Below are 26,775 nucleotides of genomic sequence, written 5' to 3' on the forward strand. Positions count from 1 at the left end.
AGCTGGGCATGGTGATGCGCGCCTATAGTCCCAGCTACTCGGGAGGCTGCGGCGGGAGAATTGCTTGAACTCAGGAGGTGGAGGTTGCGGTGAGCCGATATCGTGCCATTGCACTCAAGCCTGGGTAACAAGAGCAAAACTCTGTCTCAAAAAAAAAAAAAAAAAAAAAAAAGATGAGGTTTCACCATGTTAGCCAGGCTGGTCTTGAACTCCTGACCTCAGGTGATCTACCCACTTTGGCCTCCCAAAGTGCTAGGATTACAGGCATGAACCACCATACCCAGCCAGGCTTTTTTTTTTTTTCAATTAAGGTCACCTAGTGGGTATAAAGTGGTATCTCATACTTTTTTTTTTTTTTTCCTGGGATGGAGTCTTGCTCTGTTGTCTAGGCTGGAGTGCAGTGGTGCAATCTCGGCTCACTGCAACCTTTGCTTCCCAGGTTCAAGCAATTCTCTGCCTCAGCTTCCTTAGTAGCTGGGATTACAGGTGCCTGCCACCACGCCTGGCTGTTTTTTGGTCTTTTTAGTAGAAACAGGGTTTCACCATGTTGGCCAGGCTGGTCTCAAACGCCTAATTTCAAGTGATCCACCCGCCTCGGCCTCCCAAAGTGTTGGGATTACAGGCGTAAGCCACCATGACAGGCCTATCTGATACTTCTGATTTGCATTTCCCTGACAGCTTGTGAGCATATTTTCATGGTTTAATGGCCATTTGTGTATCTTCTGTGCAAAGTCCTTTGCTCATTTTTAAATTGGGTTATTTCTCTTTTTACTGAGTTTAAGAGTTCTTCATATATTCTGATTATATAAATTGTGTTACATCCAGACAATGGAATATTATTTAGCACTAAGAAATGAGCTATCAAGCCATGAAGAGACTTAAGTGTGGCCAGGCACAGTGGCTCATGCCTGTAATCCCAGCACCTTGGGAGGCTGAAGCGGGTATATCACCTGAGGTCAGGAGTTCGAGACCAGCTTGGCCAACACAGTGAAACTCTGTCTTTACTAAAAATGCAAAAAATTAGCCCAGTGTGGTGGCATGCACCTGTAATCCCAGCTACTCAGAAGGCTGAGGCAGGAGAACCACTTGACCCCAGGAGGCAGAGGTTGCAGTGAGTCGAGACTGCGCCATTGCACTCCAGCCTGGGCAATAAGAGCGAGACTCTGTCTCAAAAAAAAAACAAAAAGGAAAATCTTAAGTACATATAACTAAGTGCAAGAAGCCAATCTGAAAATGCTATATACTATATGATTCCAATCTGTAACATTCTCGAAAAAGCACAACTATGGAAACAGTAAAAAGATCAGTGTTGGCCAGGGATTGGGGGAAAGGAGAATGAATGTGGAGAGAGCACAGAGGATTTTTAGAACAACGAAAACACTATGTAGAATACTATAATGTCATACGTCCATAGCATATTTTTCTTTTTCTTTTTTTGAGATGGAGTTTCACTTGTTACCCAGGCTGGAGTGCAATGGCGCAATCTCAGCTCACTGAAATATCCACCTCCTGGGTTCAAACAATTCTCATGCCTCAGACTCCCAAGTAGCTGGGACTACAGGCGTGCGCCACCATGCCCAGCTAATTTTTGTATTTTTAGTAGAGACAGGGTTTCACCATGTTGACCAGGATGGTTTTGATCTCTTGACTTCGTGATCCACCCGCCTCGGCCTCCCAAAGTGCTGGGATTACAGGTGTGAGTCACTGCGCCCGGCCGCATATTTCTTTTTCTTACTTTTTTTGAGATGGAGTCTTACTCTATTGCCCAGGCGGGAGTGCAGTGACATGATCACGGCTCACTGCAACCTCCACCCCTCAGGTTCAAATAATTCTCCCACCTCAGCCCCGCAAGTAGCTGGAATTACAGGCATGCACCACTGCACCCGGCTAATTTTTAAAAATATTTTTAGCAGAGACTGGGTTTTATCATATTGGCCAGGCTGGTCTTGAACTCCTGACTTCAGGTGATCCACCTGCCTCAGTCTCCCAAAGTCTCCCAAAGTGCTGGGATTACAGGCATGAGCCACCGTATCCGACCAGCACATTTCTTTTTATTAGGTAGTACTATTCCATTGTAAGGCTAGATGATGATGTGCTTATCTCATCATCCATTGGACATTTGCATTGTCAGTTTTCAGCTAAATAAGTAAATAAATATATATATAGATATTTATATAGTTATAAATAAAGCTGCTGTGAACATCTGTATGGACATATGCTTTTATTTATTTCTTTCCTTCTTTTTTTTGAGACGGAGTTTCGCTCTTGTTACCCAGGCTGGAGTGCAATGGCACGATATCGGCTCACCGCAACCTCCGCCTCCTGGGTTCAGGCAATTCTCCTGCCTCAGCCTCCTGAGTAGCTGGGATTACAGGCACGCGCCACTGTGCCCAGCTAATTTTTTGTATTTTTAGTAGAGACGGGGTTTCACCATGTTGACCAGGATGGTCTCGATCTCTTGACCTCGTGATCCACCCGCCTCGGCCTCCCAAAGTGCTGGGATTACAGGCGTGAGCCACCACGCCCGGCCCTCTTTCCTTCTTTTTAATAGAGATAGGATCTTGTTATGTTGACAGGCTGGTCTTGAATTCCTGGCCTCCAGCCATCCTCCTGCCTTGGCCTCCCAAAGTGTTGGGATAACAGGGGTGAGCCACCACGCCCAGCCCTGCTTTCATTTCTCTTGAGTAAATACCTAGGAGTGAACTGACTAGATCACAGGATAGTATATTTCACTTTTTAAGTACTATGAAAATTTTCCAAGGTAGTATACCACATTCCCACTAACAGTATATGGTGGTTCCAATCGCTATGTATCTTCGCCAGAATTTTCATTTTAGCCATTCTAATTAAGGTGTGTAGTAATACTTCGTTGTAGTTTTAATTCTGACAACTAAGTTTTAATTATTTCTTACAGTTACTAAGAAATTGTTATCTATTAGTAACCACATTTGGCTGGGAACAGTGGCTCACACCTATAATCCCAATACCTTGGGAGGAAGAGGGAGGATCACTTGAGCCCAGGAGTTTGCAACATACTGAGACACTTGTTTCTACAAAAATTAAAACAAAACAAAAAACACCACATTTGATAATAAATTTAAAGTCTTCAAAAGTGAGTATTTTAGCACTGCCCATCCAATGTATATAGTTTGTAAGACACAATTTGATATGAACAGTGCATTTATAAGTACCTCAGAATTAAAAGTTGGCTGAGTGTGGTGGCTCATGCCTGTAATCTCAGCACTTTGGGAGGTCGAGGCAGGTGGATCATCTGAGGTCAGGAGTTCGAGACAAGCCTGGCCAACATGGCAAAACCCCATCTCCACTAAAAGTGTCAAAATTAGCCGGGCATGGTGGTGCGTGCCTATAATCCCAGATTCTCAGAAGGCTGTGAGGCAGGAGCATCACTTGAAGCCGGGAGGCAGAGGTTGCAGTGAGCCAAGATCGTGCCACCGCACTCCAGCCTGGGCAACAACAGCAGGATTCCGTCTCAAAAAAAAAAAAAAAAAAAATGCCAGGCGCGCAGTGGCTCATGCCTATAATTCCAGTACTTTGGGAGGCCGAGGTAAGTGGTTCACGAGGTCAGAAGATTAAGACCATCCTGGATAAAATGGTGAAACCTCATCTCTACTAAAAATACAGAAAATTAGCCAGGCATGGTGACATGTGCCTGTAGTCCCAGCTTCTTGAGAGGCTGAGGCAGGAGAACTGCTTGAACCTGGGAGGCAGAGGTTGCAGTGAGCAGAGATTGCACCACTGCACTCCTGCCTGGGCGACTCTGTCTCAAAAAAAAACAAAACAAAACAAAAAAAGAAATCCAGCTGGGCACGGTGGCTCATGCCTACAATCCCAGCACTTTGGGAGACCAAGGTAGGTGAATCGTGAGGTCAAGAGATGGAGACCATCCTGGCCAACATGATGAAACCCCGTCTCTACTAAAAAAGTACAAAAAATTAGCCGGGTGTGGTAGTGGGTGCCTGTAGTCCTACCTACTCAGGAGGCTGAGGCAGAAGAATCACTTGAACCTGGGAGGTAGAGGCTGCAATGAGCTCAGATTGCACCACTGCACTCCAGCTGGGTAACAGAGCAAGATTCCGTCTCAAACAAAAAAAAAAGAAAAAGAAAAAAGAAATCTTTTTGCAATATGTGGCTCACATCTGTAATCCCAGCACTTTGGGAGGCTGGAGCAGGTGAATCACCTGAGGCCAGAAGTTCAAGACTAGCCTGGCCAACATAAGGAAACCCCGTCTCTACCAAAAATACAAAAATTAGCTGGGCATGGTGGCATTCGCCTGTAATCCCAGCTACCCAGGTGGCTGTGGCAAGAAAACCGCTTAAACCCAGGAGGCGGAGGCTGCAGTGAGCCAAGAGACTACACTCTAGCCTGGGTGACAGAGTGAGACTCCATCTCAACAACAGCAACAACAACAACAACAACAACAACAACGGAATCCTTTCATAATACGTGGCTACATGGCTCACGTCTTTGGGAGGCCAAGGCAGGCAGATCACCTAAGGTCAGGAGTTTGAGACCAGACTGGCCAACATAGGGAAACCCTGCCTCTACTGAAAATACAAAATTTAACTCGGCATGGTAGTTCGAGCCTGTAATCCTAGCTACTCAGGAGGCTGGGGCAAGAAAATTGCTTGAACCCCGGAGGTGGAAGTTGCAGTGAGCAGAGATACTACACTCTAGCCTGGGCAACAGAGTGAGACCATCGCAAAAATAAATAAATAAATAATAAAAGAAAGAAATCCTTTAGCAATACAACTGTTATTTGAGGGTTTTACTTTTGTTTTCCAATGCAGTTTACCTGAAGAAATATACCAAATTCTTTTTCTTTTTCTTTTTCTTTTTTTTTTTTTGAGACGGAGTTTCGCTCTTGATACCCAGGCTGGAGTGCAATGGCGCGATCTCGGCTCACCGCAACCTCCGCCTCCTGGGTTCAGGCAATTCTCCTGCCTCAGCCTCCTGAGTAGCTGGGATTACAGGCACGCGCCACCGTGCCCAGCTAATTTTTTGTATTAGTAGAGACGGGGTTTCACCATGTTGACCAGGATGGTCTCGATCTCTTGACCTCGTGATCCACCCGCCTCGGCCTCCCAAAGTGCTGGGATTACAGGCTTGAGTCTTTTTCTTTTTTGAGACAGAGTATCACTCTGTTGCCCAGGCTGGAGGGCAGTGGCATGATCTTGGCTCACTGCAACCTCCACCTCCCAGGTTCAAGCTATTCTCCTGCCTCAGCCTTCCGAGTAGCTGGGATTATAGGTGCCCGCCACCATGCCCAGCTAATTTTTGTATTTTCAGTAGAGATGTGGTTTGCCATGTTGGTCGAGGTGGTCTCGAACTCCTAACCTTCAGGTGATCCGCCCATCTCACCGCCTCAGCCTCCCAAGGTGCTGCGATTACAGGCATGAGCAACCTCCCCAGGCCTCATTTTTTTTTTTGAGTTGGAGTTTCACTCTTATCCAGGCTGGAGTGCAAAGTCACTATCTCGGCTCACTGCAACCTCCACCTCCTGGGTCAAGCGATTCTCCCGCCTCAGCCTCCTGAGTAGCTGGGATTACAGGCACCTGCCACCACGCCCAGCCAATTTTTGTATTTTTAGTAGAGACAGGGTTGTTTTTTTTTTTTTTTGAGATGGAGTCTTGCTCTGTAGCCCAGGCTGGAGTGCAGTGGCGTGATCTCAGCTCACTGCAACCTCCACCTCCCGGATCCTGGTTCAAGCAATTCTCCTACCTCAGCCTCCCAAGTAGCTGGGATTACAGGCACAAGCCACCATGCCCAGCTAATTTTTGTAGTTTTTTAGTAGAGACGGAGTTTCACCATGTTAGCCAGGCTGGTCTTGAACTCCTGATCTCAGGTGATCTGCCCACCTTGGCCTCCCCAAGCGTAGGGATTACAGGTATGAGCCACCACACCTGGCTGCAAATTCACCTTTTTAAAGTTCTAGATTACATCAGAAATATAATAAAGAGGAAACTTTTATGTGGGGTTTCCCACATAAAATATGTACAATTGTACACATATCTACAATTTCTAAAAGGAGAAATAAAATTTCTATTTGAAAATATAATTTAAAATCATATAAAGGAGATAAATTCATCATTAACAATCTGAAGTCTAACAAACTCTCAAGAAATGGCTGTTTATAAAATGGCTTATTTTTAAAAAGATTAAAATTACCTTAGCAGCTTGAGATTCTCTTAAGTAATATTTTAAAAGGTCAGAAAGTTTGAGGTCCTCATCAGCAGACACTCGTGCTTCTATTTTCTGAAAAGAAGAAAAAAATTAAGTTCTTTATCAACAACTACATTCTACTCTCAGTGGTTTCCTTCTTAACTACTTAATTTCTGACTTAATTTTAACTATTATAGTTAAAAAAAATTGAAGTTTTAACTATAATACCCATTCCTATTTTATCTACCTTTCCTTCCCTTTTTGCTTCTATTAGCCTGTTACTTTTCTTTGCAACTCTCACATAAAAGGAACAGAAAAAAAGACCAGATCAAAGACTCATGAAATTATGGAAGGACTCTATAATTTTTTTTTTTTTTTAGACGGAGTCTCACTCCGTCACCAGGTGTCAGGCTGGAGTGCAGTGGTGAGACCTCAGCTCACTGCAACCTCTGCCTCCTGGGTTCAAGCAATTCTCCTGCCTCAGCCTCCTGAGTAGCTGGGACTACAGGCATGTGCCACCACGCCCAGCTAATTTTTTTGTATTTTTAGTAGAGACGGGGTTTCACCACGTTGACCAGGATGGTCTCGATCTCTTGACCTCGTGATTTGCCCGCCTTGGCCTCCCAAAGTGCTGGGATTACAGGTATGAGCCACCGTGCCCGGTCTAATTTTTTTTTTTTTGAGACAGAGTCTCGCTGTCACCCAGGCTGGAATGCAGTGGCGCAATCTCTGCTCACTGCAACCTCCACCTCCTGAGTTCAAGCAATTCTCCTGCCTCAGCCTCTTGAGTAGCTGGAATTATAGGTATGCACCAACACATCTGGCTAATTTTTGCATTTTTAGTAGAGGTGGGGTTTCACTGTGTAGGCCAGGCTGGTCTCAAACTCCTGACCTCAAGAAATCCGCCTGCCTGCCTCAGCCTCCCAAAGTGGTGAGATTACAGGTGTGAACCACCACGCCCGGCCAGACTCTATATTTGATTTAAGTACTTTGCTATAATGAGTTTCAGCATCATCTTTAAGCTTCATTAATATTTTCTCAGGCCACTGCACTCCAGCAGTCTGTCTCAAAAAAACAAAATTTCTCTCTATGCATTTCTTGTTTTTTGAGACGGAGTCTTGCTCTGTTGCCAGGTTGGAGTGCAGTGGCACGATCTTGGCTCACTGCAACTCTCCCTCCTGGGTTCAAGCTATTCTCCTGCCTCAGCCTCCCAAGTAGTTGGGATTACAGGTGCATGCCACCACACTGGGCTAATTTTTTTTTGTATTTTTGTAGTAGAGACAGAGTTTTGTCATGTTGGCCAAGCTGGCCTCAAACTTCTGACCTCAGGTGATCCACCTGCCTTGGCCTCCCAAAGTGCTGGGATTACAGGTGTGAGCCATTGTGCCCAGCCTCTATTCATTTCAATTGTAATTGATATGTATACAGAATTTTAAAGGAATGATGGCTGGTATTGGTAGACTAGGTAATTCAATCTAATTTCCCTGCTGAGGACAACCAGAAAATTCAGTGAAAACATTAATAAAATGTGCTTGAAGACACCACAGAACAATAAACAGATGTGGTATGTTTGAGGTGAGATGGAAGGGGAAGTAGCCAGGTCAGACTAAAAAGATAGCTCTTCAGTATGAAGGGACAAAGGATGAAGAAAAATGTCCTATCAAGCAAACGAAATATATGGGACCTTGTTTGTATCCTGACTCAAACTATACTATAAAAAGCCATTTATAAGACAATTGGTTAAATGTATACACTGGATATTTGATGATATTAAAGGGGAATCATTAGTAACAGTATTGACTATGTTTTCGCTCTTGTTGCCCAGGCTGGAGTGCAGTAGCGTGATCTCGGCTTACTGCAACCTCTGCCTCCCGGGTTCAAGCAATTCTCCTGCCTCAGCCTCCCGAGTAGCTGGGATTACAGGCATGAGCCACCATGCCCGGCTAATTTTGTATTTTTAGTAGAGACGGGGTTTCTCCATGTTGATCAGGCTTCTCTTGAATTCCCAACCTCAGGTGATCCACCTACCTCGGCCTCCCAAAGTGCTGGGATTATAGATACGAGCTATCATACCCGGCCAAAAATAATTCTTACACACAAAAAAGAGACAGGTGTGCATGAAGGACACAAAACAGAATGGAGACGGACTTTTTGGAATACAAGAACTTTAAGCAATGTAGAAAATGTTAATATTGATGAGGTGTAGTGGTTCATGTCTGTAATCCCAGCTTGGCCAACATGGTGAAACCCCGTCTCTACTAAAAACACAAAAATTAGCCAGGAGTGGCAGCACACGCCTGTAATCCCAGGTACTTGGGAGGCTGAGGCAGGAGAATCGCTTGAAACCAGGAGGTGAAGGTTGCAGTGAGCCAAGATTGCACCACTGCACTCCAGCCTAGGTGACAGAGCAAGACTCTGTTTAAAAAAAAAAAAAAGAAGAAGAAAAGAAAAATGTTACTCTTCAGAAACATGGTTAATACATTACAGAAATTCTTGTACTATTTCTGCAACTTTTCCATAAGTCCAGAATTACTGTCAAGATAAAAAGTGAAGGCTGGGCGCGGTGGCTCACGCCTGTAATCCCAGCACTTTGGGAGGCCGAGATGGGTGGATCACGAGGTCAAGAGATCGAGACCATCCTGGTCAACATGGTGAAACCCCGTCTCTACTAAAAAGACAAAAAATTAGCTGGGCATGGTGGCACGTGCCTGTAATCCCAGCTACTCAGGAGGCTGAGGCAGGAGAATTGCCTGAACCCAGGAGGCGGAGGTTGCGGTGAGCCGAGATCGTGCCATTGCACTCCAGCCTGGGTAACAAGAGTGAAACTCCGTTTCAAAAAAAAAAAAAAAAAAAGGTAAAAAGTGAAAATAAGGCCGGGTGCCTTAGTAAGGCTCACGTCTGTAATCCCACCATTTGGGAGGCTAAGGCGGGTAGAACACTTGAGGTCAGGAGTTCGAGACCAGCCTGGCCAACATGGTAAAACCCCATCTCTACTAAAAGTACAAAAATCAGTCAGGCATAGTGGCTACTTGGGAGGCTGAGGCAGGAAAATCAATTGAACCCGGGAGACAGAGGTTGCAGTGCGCTGAGATCACATCACTGCACTCCAGCCTGGACAACAGAGATTCCATCTCAAAAAAAAAAGAAAACAAAGTTAAACTAAAACAACTATACACCCAGCAGAAAGGCAAAAATTAAAAAGGTAGCAAATGATGCTAAGTTTTAACAAGCTTGTAGGACAACCTAAATGCTCATACTTATTCTTGTGGGCATGCAAATTGGCACAATCATTATGGGAAACAGTTTTGTAGTTTCTGCTGAAGTTTTTCACATGGTATTCTACGATCCATCAATTCCCCTCCTAGTTATATATAGCCAACAGAATTGTATACTTGTGTTCAGAAGGTATACAATAATAATCTTATTATAAAGAAGTATAAACTAGAAACTATCCAAGTGCCTATGAACAGAACAGATAAATTAATAAAATACTATACAGCAATAAGAATAAAGGAACCAGGGCAGGTGGCTCGTGCCTGTAATCCCAATGCTTTGAAAGGTGAGGCAGGAATATCAATAGAGGCCAGGAATTCAAGACCAGCCTGGGCAATGTAGCGAGACTCCCTCTCTATTAAAATTACCAAAAATTAGCCAGGCATGGTAACGTACATCTGTAGTCCTAACTACTTGGGAGGCTGCGGCAGGAGGATGCTTGAGCTTAAGAGTTTGAGGCTGCAGTGAGTTACGATCATGCAAATGTTCTGCTCCATCTCAAAAAACAACAAAGCAAAAAAACCGAATGTCTACTGTTAGAAGCTAGGACAGTGTTACTCTTGTAGGAAGGCAGTGCCTTGGAAGGCAGCTGAGGAGCTGAGGAGGAGGCAGGGAATCTGCATTGCTGGTAATTTTCTATTTCTTTTCTTTTCTTTGAGATAGGGTCTCTGTCACCCAGGCTGGAGTACAGTGGCACAATCATAGCTCACTATAACCTTGACTTCCTGGGCTCAAGAATCTTCCTGCCCCAGCCTCCCAAGTAGTTAGGACTACAGTTGTATGCCACTACACCTGGCTTATTTTTGGTAACTTTTGTATAGAGGGGGTCTCGCTACATTGCCCAGGGTGGTCGAACTCCTGGCCTCTACAGATCCACCTGCCTCACCCTTCAATGTACTGGGATTACAGGCATGTGCCACCTGGCCTGGTTCCTTTATTCTTATTGCTATAAAGTATTTAATTAATTAGTTTATCTGTTCCAGCAGGTATTTTTTTTTTTTTTTGAGAGACAGGGTCTCGCTGCTCTGTCACCCAGGATGGAGTGCAATTGCACAATGATAGCTCACTGCAGCCTCAAATTCTTGAGCTCAAGCATCCTCCTGCTTCAGCTCCCAAGCAGGTCTACAGGTTTGCACCACCACATGTGGATAATTTTTAAATTTTTTGTAGAGACAGCATCTTGCTATGTTTTCCCAGGCTGATCTCAAATTCCTGGGCTCAAGAGATCCTCCTGCCTCGGCTCCCAAAGTGCGGAGATTATAGGGGCATTAAGACACTGCACCCAGAAGAATGTGAACTTTTATACAAATACAAAAGGCCATAACAAAAAATTGCATTTCCTGAAAAACTCCTAATGGAACCCAAATCTGTTTCATCATCCTTCTGAAACATACTCATCTTCCTCAATAAAGTTAAACAGAACCACAAGTTAACTATTACCACATGCAGAGATTTAGATTGCCGAAAGATTAATAATGATTGCTTTTAAAAAATTTTATGAATTGTGGTTAAAAACCTTTAACATGAACTACTCTATAGGCACAACATTATGCAGTATATCTCTCTAATTTAGTACTTACTCTTGTTTTATCGAACAGTTCTGAAACTTTGAGAAAAAACCTGAAAAGGAAAATATTTTCATCATATGCTACATTCAAAGTAAGTTTCCATTTCAAATGCATAAGAATATGCTCCCAAACCATATTAATAATGAATACCTTCTCATTATAATTATATTCAACAGTCTTATTAACTGCAGGCTTCAGTTAGTTTGACAAAAACCTCTCTGTACTTCTAACAATAAAACAGATTACTTGACATCTGTTACAGAGTATCTGTTCCTTTTTTTTTTTGAGACAGAGTCTCACTCTGTTGCCCAGGCTAGAGTGCAGTGGCGCAGTCTCGGCTCACTGCAACCTCTGCCTCCTGGGTTCAAGCATTTCTCCTGCCTCAGCCTCCTCAGTAGCTGGAATCACAGGCACCTGCCCCGATGGCTGGCTAATTTTTTAAATTTTTAATAGAGACAAGTTTTCACCTGGTTAAAAATTAGCCAGGTGTGGTGGTGCACACCTGTAGTCCCAGCTATTCAGGCGTCTAAGATGGAAGGATGGCTTGAGTCCAGGCTGGTCTTGGACTCCTGACTTCAAGTGATCTGCCTGCCTCAGCCTCCCAAATTGCTGGGATTACAGGTGTCAGCCACTGTGCAGTCACATTTCATTTTAAAATGACAGTCTAAGCCATATATTAAACACATTTCTGTTGTTGAGACTGAGTCTCGCTCTGTTGCCCTAGCTGAAGTGCAGTAGCACGATCTCGGCTTACGCAACCTCTGCCTCCTGGGTTCAAATGATTCTCCTGCCTCAGCCTCCTGTGTAGCTAGGATTACAGGTGCCCACCACCATGCTTGGCTAATTTTTGTATTTTTAGTAGAGACAGGGTTTCGTCATGTTGGCCAGGTTGGTCTCAAACTCCTGACCTCAAGTGATCTGCCTACCTTGGCCTCCCTAAGTGCTGGGATTACAGGCGTGAGCCACCATGCCTGGCCAACAAAATTTATCTTGATACATTTTAGCAAACAGGCTGAGGCAAGCAGACCACCTGAGGCCAGGAGTTTGAGACCAGTGTGGGCAACACAGTGAAACCCTGTCTCTACTAAAAATACAAAAAATTAGCTGGGCGTGGTGGTGCAATCCCGTAATCAAACTACTGTTTAATAGTCTGGTGGTGGGATATTTTTAAATTGATATCAGCATTTGATAGATAAACTATTTAGTTAAATGTAAACATAAATTCTTAAATAGAAATTGGTTATTCATTCCGCTTTTTTTTTTTTTTTTTTTTTTTGAGATGGGGTATTGCTCTGTCACTCAGCTCTGGAGCAAACCTGTGGTCCCAGCTACTCAGGAAGCTGAAGCAGGAGGATCGCTTGAGCCCAGGAGTTCAAGGCTGTAGTGCTCTGACTGCTTCTGCCAACAACTACTGTACTCCAGCCCGGGCAACACAGCAAGACCCCCCTCTCAAAAAAAGGGTGCAGGTTGGAGTATTCTATAAAATATGTAATTAAAATGACATTATAAATGAATTAGGGCAAATACTACTCAAAGCAAAAACAATTTTATGAACTTTGCTTTAAAGAACTTGCTTTGACAGGTTTATTTTAGAGAATAGATGGCAAGGTTGACTTTTCTTCTTCTTCCCGATGAGTTGAGAATTAACTCTTTGGGAAGGTGGCATGTTAATTAGCGTAAGCTATCATACCTCGCTTTGATGAAAAGCTTGACTTTTAAATATCTGAGACAGAATATATCAGAATATACTAGAGAAAAGGTCAAGGATGTGGTGTAGAGAAAGGTATAGACTATGAAAATAGTTTTCCTGCTTAAAAATATGTTTTTTATTTTTTTGAGACTAAGTCTTGCTCTGTTACCTAGGATGGAGTGCAGTGGTGTGATCTTGGCTCACTGCAACCTCCACCTACCAGGTTCAAGTGATTCTGGTGTCTCAGCCTCCTGAGTAGCTAGGATTACAGGTGTGCACCACCACATCTGGTTAATTTTTGTGTTCTTAGAGACGGGGTTTTGCCATGTTCCCAGGCTGGTCTCGAACTCCTGGGCTCAAGTGATCCACCCGCCTTGATCTCTCAATGTATTGGGATTATAGGCGTGAGTCACTGCACCCAGCCTAAATTTAAATTTTATTTTATTTTATTCTATTTTAGAGAAGGAGTCTCTGTCGCCTAGGCTAGTCTCAAACTCCTGGGCTCAAGTAAGCCTCCCACTTCAGCCTCTAAAAGTGCTAAGATTACAGGTACAAGGCACCATCCCCAGCTAAATGATTTTTCAACTGAGAATTAGATTTAGGGCCCAACTGAGAATTAGATTTACGACTGGCCTGGGTGACTTTCACCTATAATCCTAGCACTTTGGGATGCCGAGGCAGGTGGACTGCTTGAGATCAGGAGTTCGAGACCAGCCTGGGTAACATGGCAGAACCCTGTCTCTACAAAAAATACAAACATTAGCCAGGCATAGTGGTTCATGCCCGTGGTCTCGGCTGCTTGGGAGGCCAAGGTGAGAAGATCGCTTGAGTCCAGGAGGTGGAAGTCACTGTGAGCCGAGATCATACCACTATACTCCAACCTGGGTAACAGAGCGAGATTCTGTCTCATAAATAAATAATAAATAAGTAAGTTTGGTTTAAACAGTATTATAAGAGCAACTAAAATTAACTGCAGTTAGATTTAAAGTGAAAAGTTAACATCAAGTAAATAAAAAACAACTGTGTAAGCAACCTTTCAAGGAGCTTTTCCATGCTCACATAAACAATACCTGCTACACTGGTTTGTCTGAAGATTGCCCTAGATTCACTTAACTATAAACTCTATGCTGGGTGCAGTGGCTCAAGCCTGTAATGCCAGCACTTTGGAAGGCTTAGGTGGACAAATTACCTGAGGTCAGGAGTTGGGAGATTGCCCTGGCCAACATGGTGAAACCCTGTTACTACAAAAATACAAAAATTAGCTGGGTGTGGTGGTGCACACCTGTAATCCCAGATACTTGGGTGGCTGTCACAAGAATTGCTTGAACCCAGGAGGTGGAAGTTGCAGTGAGCCAGGATCACGGCACTGCACTCCAGCCTGGGTGCCAAAGAGAGACACTGTTTCAAAAAACAAAAACAAAAACTGGACAAGTACAGTGGCTCACGCCTGTAATCTCAGAACTTTGCGAAGCTGAGGCAGGCAGATCACCTGAGGTCAGGAGTTCAACACCAGCCTGGCCAACATAGTGAAACCCCATCTCTACTAAAAACACAAAAATTAGCCAGGCGTGGTGTTGGCATGCCTGTAATCCCAACTATTGGGGAGGCTGAGACAGGAGAATCACCTGAACCTGGGAGATGGAGGCTGCAGTGAGCCAAGATTGAACCATTGCACTCCAGCCTAGGTGACAGAGTTAGACTCTGTCTCAAAACAAATAAAAACCAAACAGAAATAAAAACAAAACAAAATAAAACAAAAAAACTAGAACAGCCAGCCTCTTTACAAAGCATCAAATTTTACTTTAAAAGTCAATCTGAGGTCGGGCACGGTGGCTCACTCCCGTAATCCCAGCACTCTGGGAAGCCGAGGAAGGCGGATCACGAGGTCAGGAGTTCAAGACCAGCCTGGCCAACACTGCTAAACCCCATCTCTACCAAAAAACATAAAAATTAGCCAAGTGTGGTGGCAGGCGCCTGTAACCTTAGCTACTTTGGAGACTGAGGTGGAAGACTTGCTTGAACCTGGAAGGAGGAGGTTGTAGTGAGCCATGATCGTGTGACTGCACTCCAGCCCGGGTGACAGGGTAAAACCGTATCTCAAATCAAAAACAAACAAAACAAAACAAAACAAAACAAAGTATTGTATCTAGGCTGCCAACAGAAATTTTTCTCTGCTTTATTTATATTTCATATTTTTTTTTTTGAGACAGTTTTGCTCTTGTCACCCAGGTTGGAGTACAGTGGAGCATTCTCAGCTCACTGCAACCTCCACCTCCCGGGTTCAAGCGAGTCTCCTGCCTTAGCCTCCCGAGTAGCTGGGATTTCAGGCACCCAACTACCATGCCCAGCTGATTTCTGTATTTTTGGTAGAGACGAGGTTTCACCTTGTTGGCCAGGCTGGTCTCGAATTCCTGACCGCAGGTAATCTGCCTGCTGCCTAAAGTGCTGGGATTACAGGTGTGAGCCACCAACTCCAGCTTATTTTATTTTTTTTGGAACAGAGTCTCACTCTGTCACCCAGGCTGGAGTGCAGTGGCGTGATCTCAGCTCACTGCAACCTCTGCCTCCCAGGTTCAGGTGACTCTCGTGTCTCAGCCTCCCAAGTAGCTAGCTGGGATTACAGGCACACGCCACCCACACTTGGCTAATTTTTGTATTTTGTGGTAGAGATGAGGTTTAGCAATGTTGGCCAGGCTGGTCTCGAACTCCTGACCTCAGGTGATCCACCTGCCTTGGCCTCTCAAAGTGCTGGGATTACAGGCATGAGCCACTGTGCCCAGCTATATTTCATGTTTTAAATTAGAATACTTACTTGCATATATCTGTAGAATCCTGAGTTCCTAAAGCATATAATGAAGAACCAATTCTATTGTAATCATCTGCAGCACCTAAGGAGAAAGTTTTAAGAATTTAGTATACCTATTCATTGATTTAAAAATACTTACTGAGCTCTTACCTGTTACACAACGTGTAATATGAGACACTCTAGTAAACAAAATGACACAAACAATCGGCATGGTGGCTCATGTCTGTATTCCCACAACTTTGGGAGGCTGGGGCAGGCAGATTACCTGAGGTCAGGAGTTTGAGACCAGCCTGGCCAACAAGGTGAAACCCTATCTCTACTAAAATTACAAAAATTAGCCAGGTGTGGTGGCGCACACCTGTAATCCCAGCTACTAGGGAGGATGAGGCAGGAGAAATCACTTGAACCCCAGAGACAGAGGTTGCAGTGAGCCAAGATTGCGCCACTGTATTCCAGCCTGGGTGACACAGCGAGACTCCGTCTCAAACAAACACAAAAACAAATTGGAAAGCAAGAAGTATAACTTTCTTCATTAGTAGATGTGACATGATCATCTACGTAGAAAATCCTAGAGAATCCACAAAATAGTTACTACAATTAATAAATGAGTTTATTTAGCAAGGTTGCAGGATATAAGATCAATATGGAAAAAATATGCCACATTTCTAAATATTAGCAAAGAATAAATTGAAATTAAAAAAATTTTTTTTTTTCACATTTAACAAGATTCGTCCACTTTAATGCATAAAACCCTTTTGAATCAGTGTCAACCAGGAAAATTCATGTCAGAAAAATTTGGAATGAAAGCTAATATTCTATATTCAGAACATCTGAGAAAACATTTTTGACTATTACAAAAGTTTATTTAACAGAAAGTCTAATATGAAAATGTACATGACCTAATTTTTACATCATAGTAAAATAGGCCCTATGGAGAGAGGACATGGGTTTCTCTGCTGAACAGCCATTATTTATACTTGTTCCAAGGCTTCTAACATGATGATACTATTGCCTCGTATTACCACCATTCCAATATTGTTCTGTTGTCCACTAGCTGCCATCTCCACACATTCATCTATCATAAGATTCATAAAGGGATCAAATCCCTGCAATATTCCTTGGACATGTCTGCCACCATTTAATTTCAATGATAACTTCTTGTCCATAAATTTTTTCAACTCGGAGAGTGAGCTTTACTCATGATGGCTACTCCGCGGGCACACAGAGGCCTTGGAACAGAATGCACGGCCTACTCTACGCTCTGAAATTAAAAATTTCTTTGAGATGGGGTCTTACTCTCACCAGGCAGGTGTGCAGTGGCGTGATCTCCGCTCACTGTAACCTCCGACTGCCTGTCAAGCGATTCTCCTTTCTCAGCCTCCCAATTAGCTGGGATTACAGGCATGAGCAACCATGCCCAACTAATTTTTTTATTTTTAGTAGAGATGGGGTTTCACCATGTTGGCCAGGATGGTCTCAATCTCCTGACCTGATGATCCACCCACCTCAGCCTTCCAAAATGCTAGGATTACAGGCATGAGCCACTGCGCCTGGCCCTGAAACTGAAATTTTTAAAAACATAACTTTTATTTATTTGGAGACAGATTCTCACTCTGTTGCCCAGGCATGAGCATGGTGGCATGATCATGGCTCACTGCAGCCTCAAGCTCCTGGGCTCAGGTGATCCTCCCCCCTCAGCCTCCCAAGGAGGTGGTACCACAGACACATGCCACCATGGGTGGCGAATTTTTTTTTTTTTTTTTTTTGGCAGGGGAGGGACAAGGCCTGACTCTGTCACCCTGACTGGAGTGCAGTGGTGGGATCTTGGTTCACTGCAACATACGCCACCTGGGTTCAAGCAATTCTCATGCTTCAGCCTCTTGAGTAGTTGGGACTACAAGTGCACATCACCACGCCCAGCTAACTTTTTAATTTTTAGTAGAGACGGGGTTTCATCGTGTTGGCTAGGCTGGTCTCAAACTCCTGACTTAAGGTGAGCTGCTTGCCTTGGCCTCCCAAAGCACTGGAATTACAGGCATGAGCCAACACACCAGCCTATTTTTTTTTTTTTTTTTTTGCAAAGATTAGGTTTTGACATGTTGCTCAGGCTGGTCTCAAACTCCTGAGCTCAAGTGATCCACCTGCCTCAGCCTCCCAAAGTGCTGAAATTACATGTATGAGTCACTGTGCCCAGCTTAAAAAATCATAACATTTATAATAGCATCAAAAACCAAATAATCAGGAACCAATCTGACTAAAGACATATAAGATCTGTACGATAAAAACTACAAAACACTGCTGGGAGAAATTAACGAAGACTTAACTAAGTGGAGATATATTAATGTATCAGAAAGATCAGTATTTTAAGATTTCAATTCTTTCCAAATTAATCTATAGAATCTACACAATCCCAATCAAAATCCCAGCAGGCACTTGCGTAAAAAAAGACAACTGATTCTAAAATTCACATGAAAATATAAAGATTCTCAGGCTGAGGGTAGTGGTTCACGCCTGTAATCCCTCCCCTCCTTTGGGAGGCGGAGGCAGGTGGATCACTTGAGGTCAAGAGTTTGAGACAAGCCTGGCCAACATGGTAAAACCCCATCTCTACTAAAAATACAAAAATTAGCCAGGTGTGATGGCATGGATCTGTAGTCCCAGCTGCTCGGGAGGCTGAGGCATTGAGGACTGCCTGAATCCAAGAGGCAGAGGCTGCGGTGAGCCAAGATCACACCACTGCACTCCAGCCTCTAGCCTGGGTGAGAGTGAAATTCTGTCTTAAAAAAAAAAGAGAGAGAGAGATAAGACCAGAGGCCGAACTTGGGTTCTGATAAGATGGCCAGGCTGCCCCACAGGCTCATCAAGGAAACCCAGTGTTTGCTGGCAGAACCAGTTTCTGGTATCAAAGCAGAACCAGATGAGAGCAACACCCGTTATTTTCATGTGGTCACTGGTGGCTCTCAGGATTTCCCCTTTGAGGGACAGACTTTTTTTTTTTTTTTTTTTTTTTTTTTTGAGACGGAGTTTCGCTTGTTACCCAGGCTGGAGTGCAATGGCGCGATCTCGGCTCATCACAACCTCCGCCTCCTGGGTTCAGGCAATTCTCCTGCCTCAGCCTCCCGAGTAGCTGGGATTATAGGCATGAGCCACCATGCCCAGCTAATTTTTTGTATTAGTAGAGACGGGGTTTCACCATGTTGACCAGGATGGTCTCGATCTCTTGACCTCGTGATCCACCCGCCTTGGCCTCCCAAAGTGCTGGGATTACAGGCTTGAGCCACCGCACCCGGCCCGAGGGACAGACTTTTAAACTTGAACTATTCCTTCCAGAAGAATACCCAAAGGCAGCACCTTAAGTATGTTTCATGACCAAAATTTATCATCTAATGTAGACAAGTTGGGAAGAATATGTTTAGATATTTTGAAAGATAAGTCGTCCCCAGCACTGCAGATCTGCACAGTTCTGCTATCAAGCCAGGGCTTGTTAAGTGCTCTTAATCCAAAAGATCCATTAGCAAATGATGTAGCAGAACAGTGGAAGACCAATGAAGCCCAAGCCATAGAAACAGCTATCGCATGGACTAGGCTATATGCCATGAATAATATTTAAATTGATCCGATTATGAAGCGTGCATCACCTCTCTTGTTCTGCTAGGACTTCTTCCTTTTTGTTTGCATTTAATGGACACAGTCTTATAAACATTACAGAATAAAAAAGCCCAGACATCTTCAGTCTTTTGGTGATTAAATGTATGAAAGAAAGAAGGAAGGAAGGAAGGAAGGAAGGAAGGAAGGAAGGAAGGAAGGAAAGAAAAGGAGGAAGGAAGGAAGGAGGGAGGGAGGGAAGGAGGGAGGGAGGGAAGGAAAGAGAAAGAAAGAAAAGAGAGAGAAAGAAAGAAGAAAGGAGAGAGGGAGGAAGGAAGACGGAAAGAAAGAGAGAGGAAGGAAAGGAAAGGAAGGAAGGAAAGGAAGGAGACGGAGGTAGGGAGGGAAAAAAACACAGACTCTAGGTCTGGGGTGGAAGGAAGGAAGAGGGAGGGAGGGAAGGAAGGAGGGAGGGAGGGAGGGAGGGAAGGAAGGAAGGAGGAAAAAAAAAAGACTCTAGGGCTGGGGGCAGTGGCTCACACTTATAATCTCAGCACTTTGGGAGGCTGAGGTGGGCGGATCACTTCAAGCCCGGAGTTTGAGACCAGCCTGGGCAATATGGTGAAACCCCATCTCTAATAAAAATACCAACATTAGCTAGACATGGTGGCACACACACCTGTAATCCCAGCTACTTGGGAGGCTGAGGCACAAGAATCACTTGAACCCAGGAGACAGAGGTGGCAGTGAGCCGAGATCATGCCACTGCACTCCAGCCTGGATGACAAAGTGAGACTGTCTCAAAAAAAGAAATTGGAGGCTGAGCACAGTGGCTCATGCCTGTAACCTCAGCCCTTTGGGAGGCCAAGATGAGAGGAATGCTTGAATCCAGGAGTTCAAGACTAGCCTGAGCAACATAGCAAGACCCTGTCTCTATCCCCATCCCCAACAACAACAAAAATTAGCCAGGCATGGTGGTGTATGCCTGTGGTCCCAGCTACTCGGTAGGCTGGCTGAGGTGGAAGGATCGATTGAGGCTGCAGTGAGCCGAGTTTGCACCAATACACTCATCCTGGGTGACAGAGCAAGACCCTGTCTCAAGAAAACAAAAACAAGAATAAAGCTGAAGGAAGGAAACAGAAAAGATGTTGAACTTCAATAGTCATTAGGACAGTAGAAATCTAAACCGCACTGAATTACCACCACTGACCTACTTGACTAAAGTTATAAAGACTTCAGATTGCACTGAGGGGGGAAAAAAAAGACTGACTATCCTTGTTGGCAAAGATGTAGAGCAGCTGGAACTCTCATGCCCTGCTCATGGGAATGCAAAATGGTACAATCATTGTGGAAAAAATTTTTGGCAGTTTCTTAAAAAGTTAAATATTCATTTACCACGACTCAGCCATTCTACTTCCAGGTATTACCCAAGAGAAATGAAAGCACAAGTCCATAGAAAGAGTTATATACAGATGTCTCACATAAATAGTATCTGTAATAGCCAAAGCTAGAAACAAATAATTTTTGTGTATCCATACAATGGAACACTACTTAGCAACAAAAAGAATGAACTACCGATATACACAACAACTTGGATGAATCTCAAAATAGTTTTTTTGAGTTTCAAAGCCAAATAAAGAATACATACTGTATGATTCAATTTATACAAAATACTAAAAAATACAAACTCACGCCTGTAATCCCAGCACTTTGGGAGGCCGAGGCGGGTGGATCACGAGGTCAAGAGATCGAGACCATCCTGGTCAACATGGTGAAACCCCGTCTCTACTAAAAATACAAAAAATTAGCTGGGCATGGTGGCGCGTGCCTGTAATCCCAGCTACTCAGGAGGCTGAGGCAGGAGAATTGCCTGAACCCAGGAGGCGGAGGTTGCGGTGAGCCGAGATAGCGCCATTGCACTCCAGCCTGGGTAACTAAAGCGAAACTCCGTCTCAAAAAAAAAAAAAAAAAAAAAAAAATACAAACGAATCTATAGCGACAGAAAGCAGATCAATGGCAGTCTGGGGGCAGGGCGGGAGGGAGAGATTTCAAAGGGCCACAAGAAAACTTTGTAGGTGATGCATATATTCATTATTTTGATTGTGGTGAGGATTTCACACATGCCAAAACTCAAACTGCACACTTTGACTACTGCAGCTTACTGATATCAATTGCACTCAATAAAGCAGTTAAAAAAAAAAAAAAGTTTATTTTGCACTTTGAGTAGTTCTCTTACATATGTGATTTTGTAGCATTATGCACTTGGCTGTTTGGAAAACACTGGTCCAATGAATTATTCAGATGTTCTAAGTGGTGACACGCTTCAATGTATAATTTTTTAAAAAATCACACTCACTAGTTCACTATCAATCTCTAGACAGGTCTTTAATTACTGGGAAGCAAACTCATTTTGAGAGATGGATGTAAAGTTTTACAAAATTCTATTTATTGCTTGAAAGACTGACTTCTCACTGGCAACAAATGCTATCTTTGTTTTCCTTGAAATAATTTATTGATTTTTGGCCAGGTTCCTCTAACTTAAATAATTAGTTGATTTTTGAGAAAACATCTGCCAAATACTCATAGTTTGTCTGTCAGTCATTCTTTAAAGTAAAAGTAGTGTTCTATAAAAAAAACTAGCTAATTTAATCACAACTCAATCACTAAAATGCTTTTCTAGAGAGAACCATCATACTTCAGTAAGTCGCCAAAGTGCTTTATGCATACCTTCTATTTCATCACTCAGAATATTTAAAATGTATACTCAAAGGAAAAGATTACAATTAATTTTTACTGTTTAATCAGGGACATTCTTAAGTGAAAGTCACATTTTTAAAACACTGCAAGTGCATGGCAGGAAAGAATATAGAGACTACTAGTCCAGTTTGTTGCCACTGCCTTGATTTGTACTTAGGCAGCACCAGCTTTATCCATCATTTGTGTAAATGTCAACATGGTGAAAAAAGCAAAAACTATTATATACTATCATTATAAAAATAGTTGTGTTGTTGTTATTGTTGTCTAGATAGTCTCACTCTGTCACCCAGGCTGGAGTGTGGTGGTACAATCACAGCTCACTGCAGTCTCTACCTCCCAGGCCCAAGGCATCCTCCCACTTTAGCCTCCCTAGTAGCTGGGACCACAGCTGTGTGCCACCACATCTGGCTAATTTTTTTATTTTTTGTATTAGGTTGGTGCAATACAGAGTCTCACTCTGTTTCTCAGGCTGGTCTTCAATTCCTGAACTCAACTGATCTTCCTGCTTCAGCCTCCAAAAGTGCTGTGATTATAGGTGTGAGCCACTGTGCTCAGCTGAAAATAATTTTGACTTCACAGACTCAATATAAAAGGGCCATGAAGCCTAGGCTCCAACTGACCACAGTTTGAGAACTACTGTTCTATATTAAGACTTTTTCAAACTATAATAGAAACTTTATAATTACTCCATTAAAAGATATAAGCTTTAGCCACAGAAAAATCTTACTTTTGTGGGATCTTGTCATTCTATCAGATTTAGCAGATGCATCCTTAACTCGGTTATGATATTCCAAAAGAAATGTTCGTTCATGCTCAAAGAAATCATCTACATCCTATAAGATCAAAAGAAAATATAAACTTTCTTCACTTAATTTGCATTTACTTAGTATGTAAATCACTTTATCATTACAAATATAAAAGACCATCAGTAAAATAGCACAGCTATCCTCTAATAATCAAATGTTGTACTACTTTCACCAACAAGCTACAACTTTAATAGACATGCATTCTATCAATAAATCTATGATTTTATAACTGAAGACTTAGTGATAACCATTTTTTTTTTTTCTTGAGACAGAGTCTCACTCTGTTGTCCAGGCTGGAGTGCAGTGGCACAATCTTGGCTTACCGCAACCTCTGCCTTCTGGGTTCAAGTGATTCTCCTGCCTCAGTGTCCCAGGTAGCTAGGACTACAGGTGCACACCACTACGGCCAGGTAATTTTTGTATTTTTTAGTAGAGACGGGGTTTCGGCATGTTGGCCAGGCTGGTCTCAAGCTTCTGACTTAAAGTGATCTGCCCTCCTCGGCCTCCCAAAGTGCTGAAGTGCTGGGATTACAGGCGTGAGTCACTACACCCAGCCTCACATATTGTACTCTGAAACGTTCTCATTTGTGCTCTGCCTCTACAATTTTGCCTCTTCCGTAAACATATTATTGCCAGCAGAAGTGATCAACTGCTTTGAAGGAAAAAGAAAAAAAAAATTCTACTGAACAGAAATGAAAATCGATTTTTCTCGGCCTGTTATGTATTCTATTGGCCATTCCTGAAGGCTGCCTAGCCTTAGTCATTAAGGCCCTTTCTGATTGCACTGAGGAACTATCTGAGAGCAACAATATGATTAACCATTGTCTTCAATCTTTTTTTTTTAAACAAAGCTATATATACATTAAAAATAAAAATTACTATCTTCAGACAGAGTCTTGCTTTGTAATCCAGGCTGGACTGCAGTGGTGCGAACATGGCTCACTACAGCCTCAACCTCCCCGCCTCAAGCAATCCTGACAGAGCTTCCCAAGTAGCTGGGACTACAGGTGCATGCCACCTCGCCAAGGTAATTTTTCTATTATTTGTATAGACAGGGTTCTGTCATGTTGCCCAGGCTGGTCTTGAACTCTTGAGTTCAAGTGACCCATCTGCCTCAGTCTCTTAAAGTGCTGGGATTACAGGAGTAAGACACTACACCTGGCACAAAAGTAAAAATTAACACTATTTTACCCCCTCCCACATTAACAATCATTCACTGAAAAAGCATCAGCTGACAGGACATAACTGGAGACTCATATCAACAGAACACAAGCACCAAGAGTCAGTACTGACAAAATATCATTAAAATCTGTAATTCAGCTGGGTACAACAGTTCACACCTGTAATCCCAACACGTTGGGGAGGCCGAGGTGAGCAGATCACTTGAGCCCAGGAGGTCAGCCTGAGCAACATGGCGAAACTCTGTCTCTACAAAAAACACAAAAATTAGCTGGGTGTGGTGGCATGCCTCTATAGTTCCAGCTACTTGGGAGGCTGAGGTGGGAGGACTGCTTGAGCCTCAAAGGCAGAGGTTGCAGTGAGCTGACACTGGGCCACTGCATAGCAGCCTAAGGCGACAGCACAAGACTCTATCTCAAAAACAAAATAAAATATAAATATTAAAATAAATTTACAATATGTAACAGTCTTCTTGACTATAAAAATGTGGATAAAACTAACTGGCAGAGTTGTTGTAAAGAATAAACAAGAAAATGTGGGCTACCATTCATCATAAATGTTCAAAAATGTTATTACCCGGCCAGGCGCGGTGGCTCATGGCTGTAATCCTAGCATTTTGGGAGGCCGAGGTGGGTGGATCACCTGAGGTCAGGAGTTCAAGACCAGCCTGGCCATCACGGTGAAACCCCATTTAAAAAAAAAAAGTTATTACTCTACTAATAAAATTATCAAAATCATAATCAACATAGTGGTTTTTATATTTAACGGCTAAAAAAATGATATTAATGCATAAGCAGCATCAAATGGAAGTAACGTGAGTCCTTATTGGAAAGCAGCCACAGCACATGCATTGTCAAGTATCCACTGACCTGTCTCTGAAAAATCAGAGTATAAATCAAATAGTATTCTATATACCAACTTTATTATGGATGTGCCTATAAAAAGAGGCGATGACGGGCCGGACACGGTGGCTCACGCCTGTAATCCCAGCACTGTGGGAGGCTGAGGCAGGCGGATCACGAGGTCAAAAGATCGAGACCACCCTGGCCAACATGGTAAAACCCTGTTTCTACTAAAAATACAAAAATTAGCTGGGGGTGGTGGCGCGCCCTGTGGTCCCAGCTACTCGGGAGGCTGAGGCAGGACAATTGCTTAAACCCAGGAATCGGAGGTTGCAGTGAGCCTAGATCACACCACTGCACTCCAGCCAGGCACCTAGTGACAGAGCAAGACTCTGTCTCAAAAAAAAAAAAAAAAAAAAAGGCAATGACAACAAAGCAGCATTCTTTTTTTCCCTAGTATTTACTTGCTAATTTAAACATTTTTCTCATTAAAAAGACTGAATGAGATAATATGTGTGGAAAACACCTAAATTTTTCTTAATGATGTTCTAAAAATGATATAAGAGTTGATTTATCTGAAGACTCTTACCATTAAAATGTAAGTCAGTAAGGGGGATAGTATTATTAACCCCATTGTGAAAATGGAAAAACTAGCCAGCTGTGGTGACTCACGCCTGTAATCCTAGCACTTTGAGAGGCCGAGGCAGGTGGATCACGAGGTTGAGAGTTTGAGACTAGCCTGGCCAACATGGTGAATACAAAAATTAGTCGGGCGTGGTGGTACGTGCCTGTCATCCCAGCTACGGGAGGCTGAGGCAGGAGAATTGCTTGACTCCAGGAGGCGGGGGTTGCAGTAAGCCAAGATCGCACCACTGCACTCCAGCCTGGGCAACAGGGCAAGACTCCATCTTGAGAAGAAAAAAAAAAAAGAAAAAAGGGGAAAACTGAGATCCAGAAAAAGGAAGTAGCTTTTCCCAAGAACATGTAGCTCCCTTGACGCAACACTGAAACCTCAACTGGTTTTCAGTTGAGGTTTTTTTTTTTTTGGGGGGTGGAGGTCAGGGTCTCACTCTACCACCTAGGCTGGAGTGCAGTTGCACAATCTCAGCTCACCGCAACCTCCGTTTCCTGGGTTCAAGTGATTCTCCTGCCTCAGCCTCTCAAGTAGATGGGATTACAGGCACATGCCACTACCATCCAGCTAATTTTCATATTTTTAGTAAAGATGGGGTTTCATCATGTTGGCCAGGGTGGTCTTGAACTCCTGACCTCAAATGATCCACCCGCCTTGGCCTCCCGAAGTGTTGGGATTACAGGCATGAGCCACCACGCCCCGCCTCAATGGAGATCTAACTCCAAAGCTGAACCCAGGTCTGCTCCTAACATTTCCAAGGCTAAATGTTAAATGTAAAAACAGAGGCAGCACCTCTTGTTACACTCTGCTGCTCTGTCTGTCCTGCATCTAGGAGGACTTCACGTGCATATGGGTGGACATTCCAGACTGCACAATGTCTCTCCTCTCTACCTAGCTGCCCTATGGTCACCCCTTAACCACCCATGGAATACACACGAATGGCATGAACTAAGGAAGATGCCTACATAGGAGCTTACAAGGCTTGGGATTTGGGTAGGGAAATACGGGATTCCAGATACCTGGAACCTGGTCTGATGTGAAGGGAAGAGGTGTGGGCTCCAACTGGGCAAATTCCCTTTGCTGAAGACTTCTAATCCCTTGCAGAAGGAAATTCTCTAAAGAGAGGAATCCAGGTCAGGGGTATTCCTCCTGTTTCTAGGGCTAAAAATTCTAACTGTCCAAACACCTTTTACTCTAATTCTGCACATTTGTTTTCATTTATTTATTTTTTTAAGATGGAGTTTTGCTTCTGTTACCCAAGGTGGAGTGCCATGGGGTGATCTTGGCTCACTGCAACCTCTACCTCCTGGGTTCAAGCAATTCTCCTGCCTCAGTCTCCCAAGCAGCTGGGATTACAGGTGCGCGTTACCATGCTCAATTAATTTTTTGTATTTTTAGTAGAAACAGGGTTTCACCATGTTAGCCAGGCTGGTCTTGAACTCCTGACCTCATGA

General features: G+C 43.5%; 1 protein-coding gene and 2 pseudogenes across 1 annotated transcript in view; 1 reads left to right on the forward strand and 2 right to left on the reverse strand.

Annotated features, from left to right (window-relative positions):
* Positions 1-26,775, reverse strand: part of SNX6 (sorting nexin 6) — a 63,846-nt gene that overhangs the window by 5,161 nt on the left and 31,910 nt on the right. The window contains exons 8-11 of the mRNA XM_012468801.2: positions 22,588-22,693; positions 15,525-15,600; positions 11,035-11,074; positions 6,188-6,274 (exon numbers count right to left, since the gene is read on the reverse strand). Of these exons, the coding sequence (XP_012324224.1) occupies positions 6,188-6,274; positions 11,035-11,074; positions 15,525-15,600; positions 22,588-22,693 (309 nt within the window). The remainder of the gene's footprint in view (positions 1-6,187; positions 6,275-11,034; positions 11,075-15,524; positions 15,601-22,587; positions 22,694-26,775) is intronic.
* Positions 15,608-17,586, reverse strand: LOC135270419 (small nuclear ribonucleoprotein G-like; annotated as a pseudogene).
* LOC135270420 (ubiquitin-conjugating enzyme E2 N-like) lies at positions 18,354-19,128 on the forward strand (annotated as a pseudogene).

The sequence above is a fragment of the Aotus nancymaae genome, unplaced genomic scaffold (genome assembly GCF_030222135.1).
Source record: "Aotus nancymaae isolate 86718 unplaced genomic scaffold, 86718_ANA_hifiasm-v0.15.2.pri h1tg000062l, whole genome shotgun sequence".
In the NCBI taxonomy this organism is placed as follows: Eukaryota; Metazoa; Chordata; class Mammalia; order Primates; family Aotidae; genus Aotus; species Aotus nancymaae.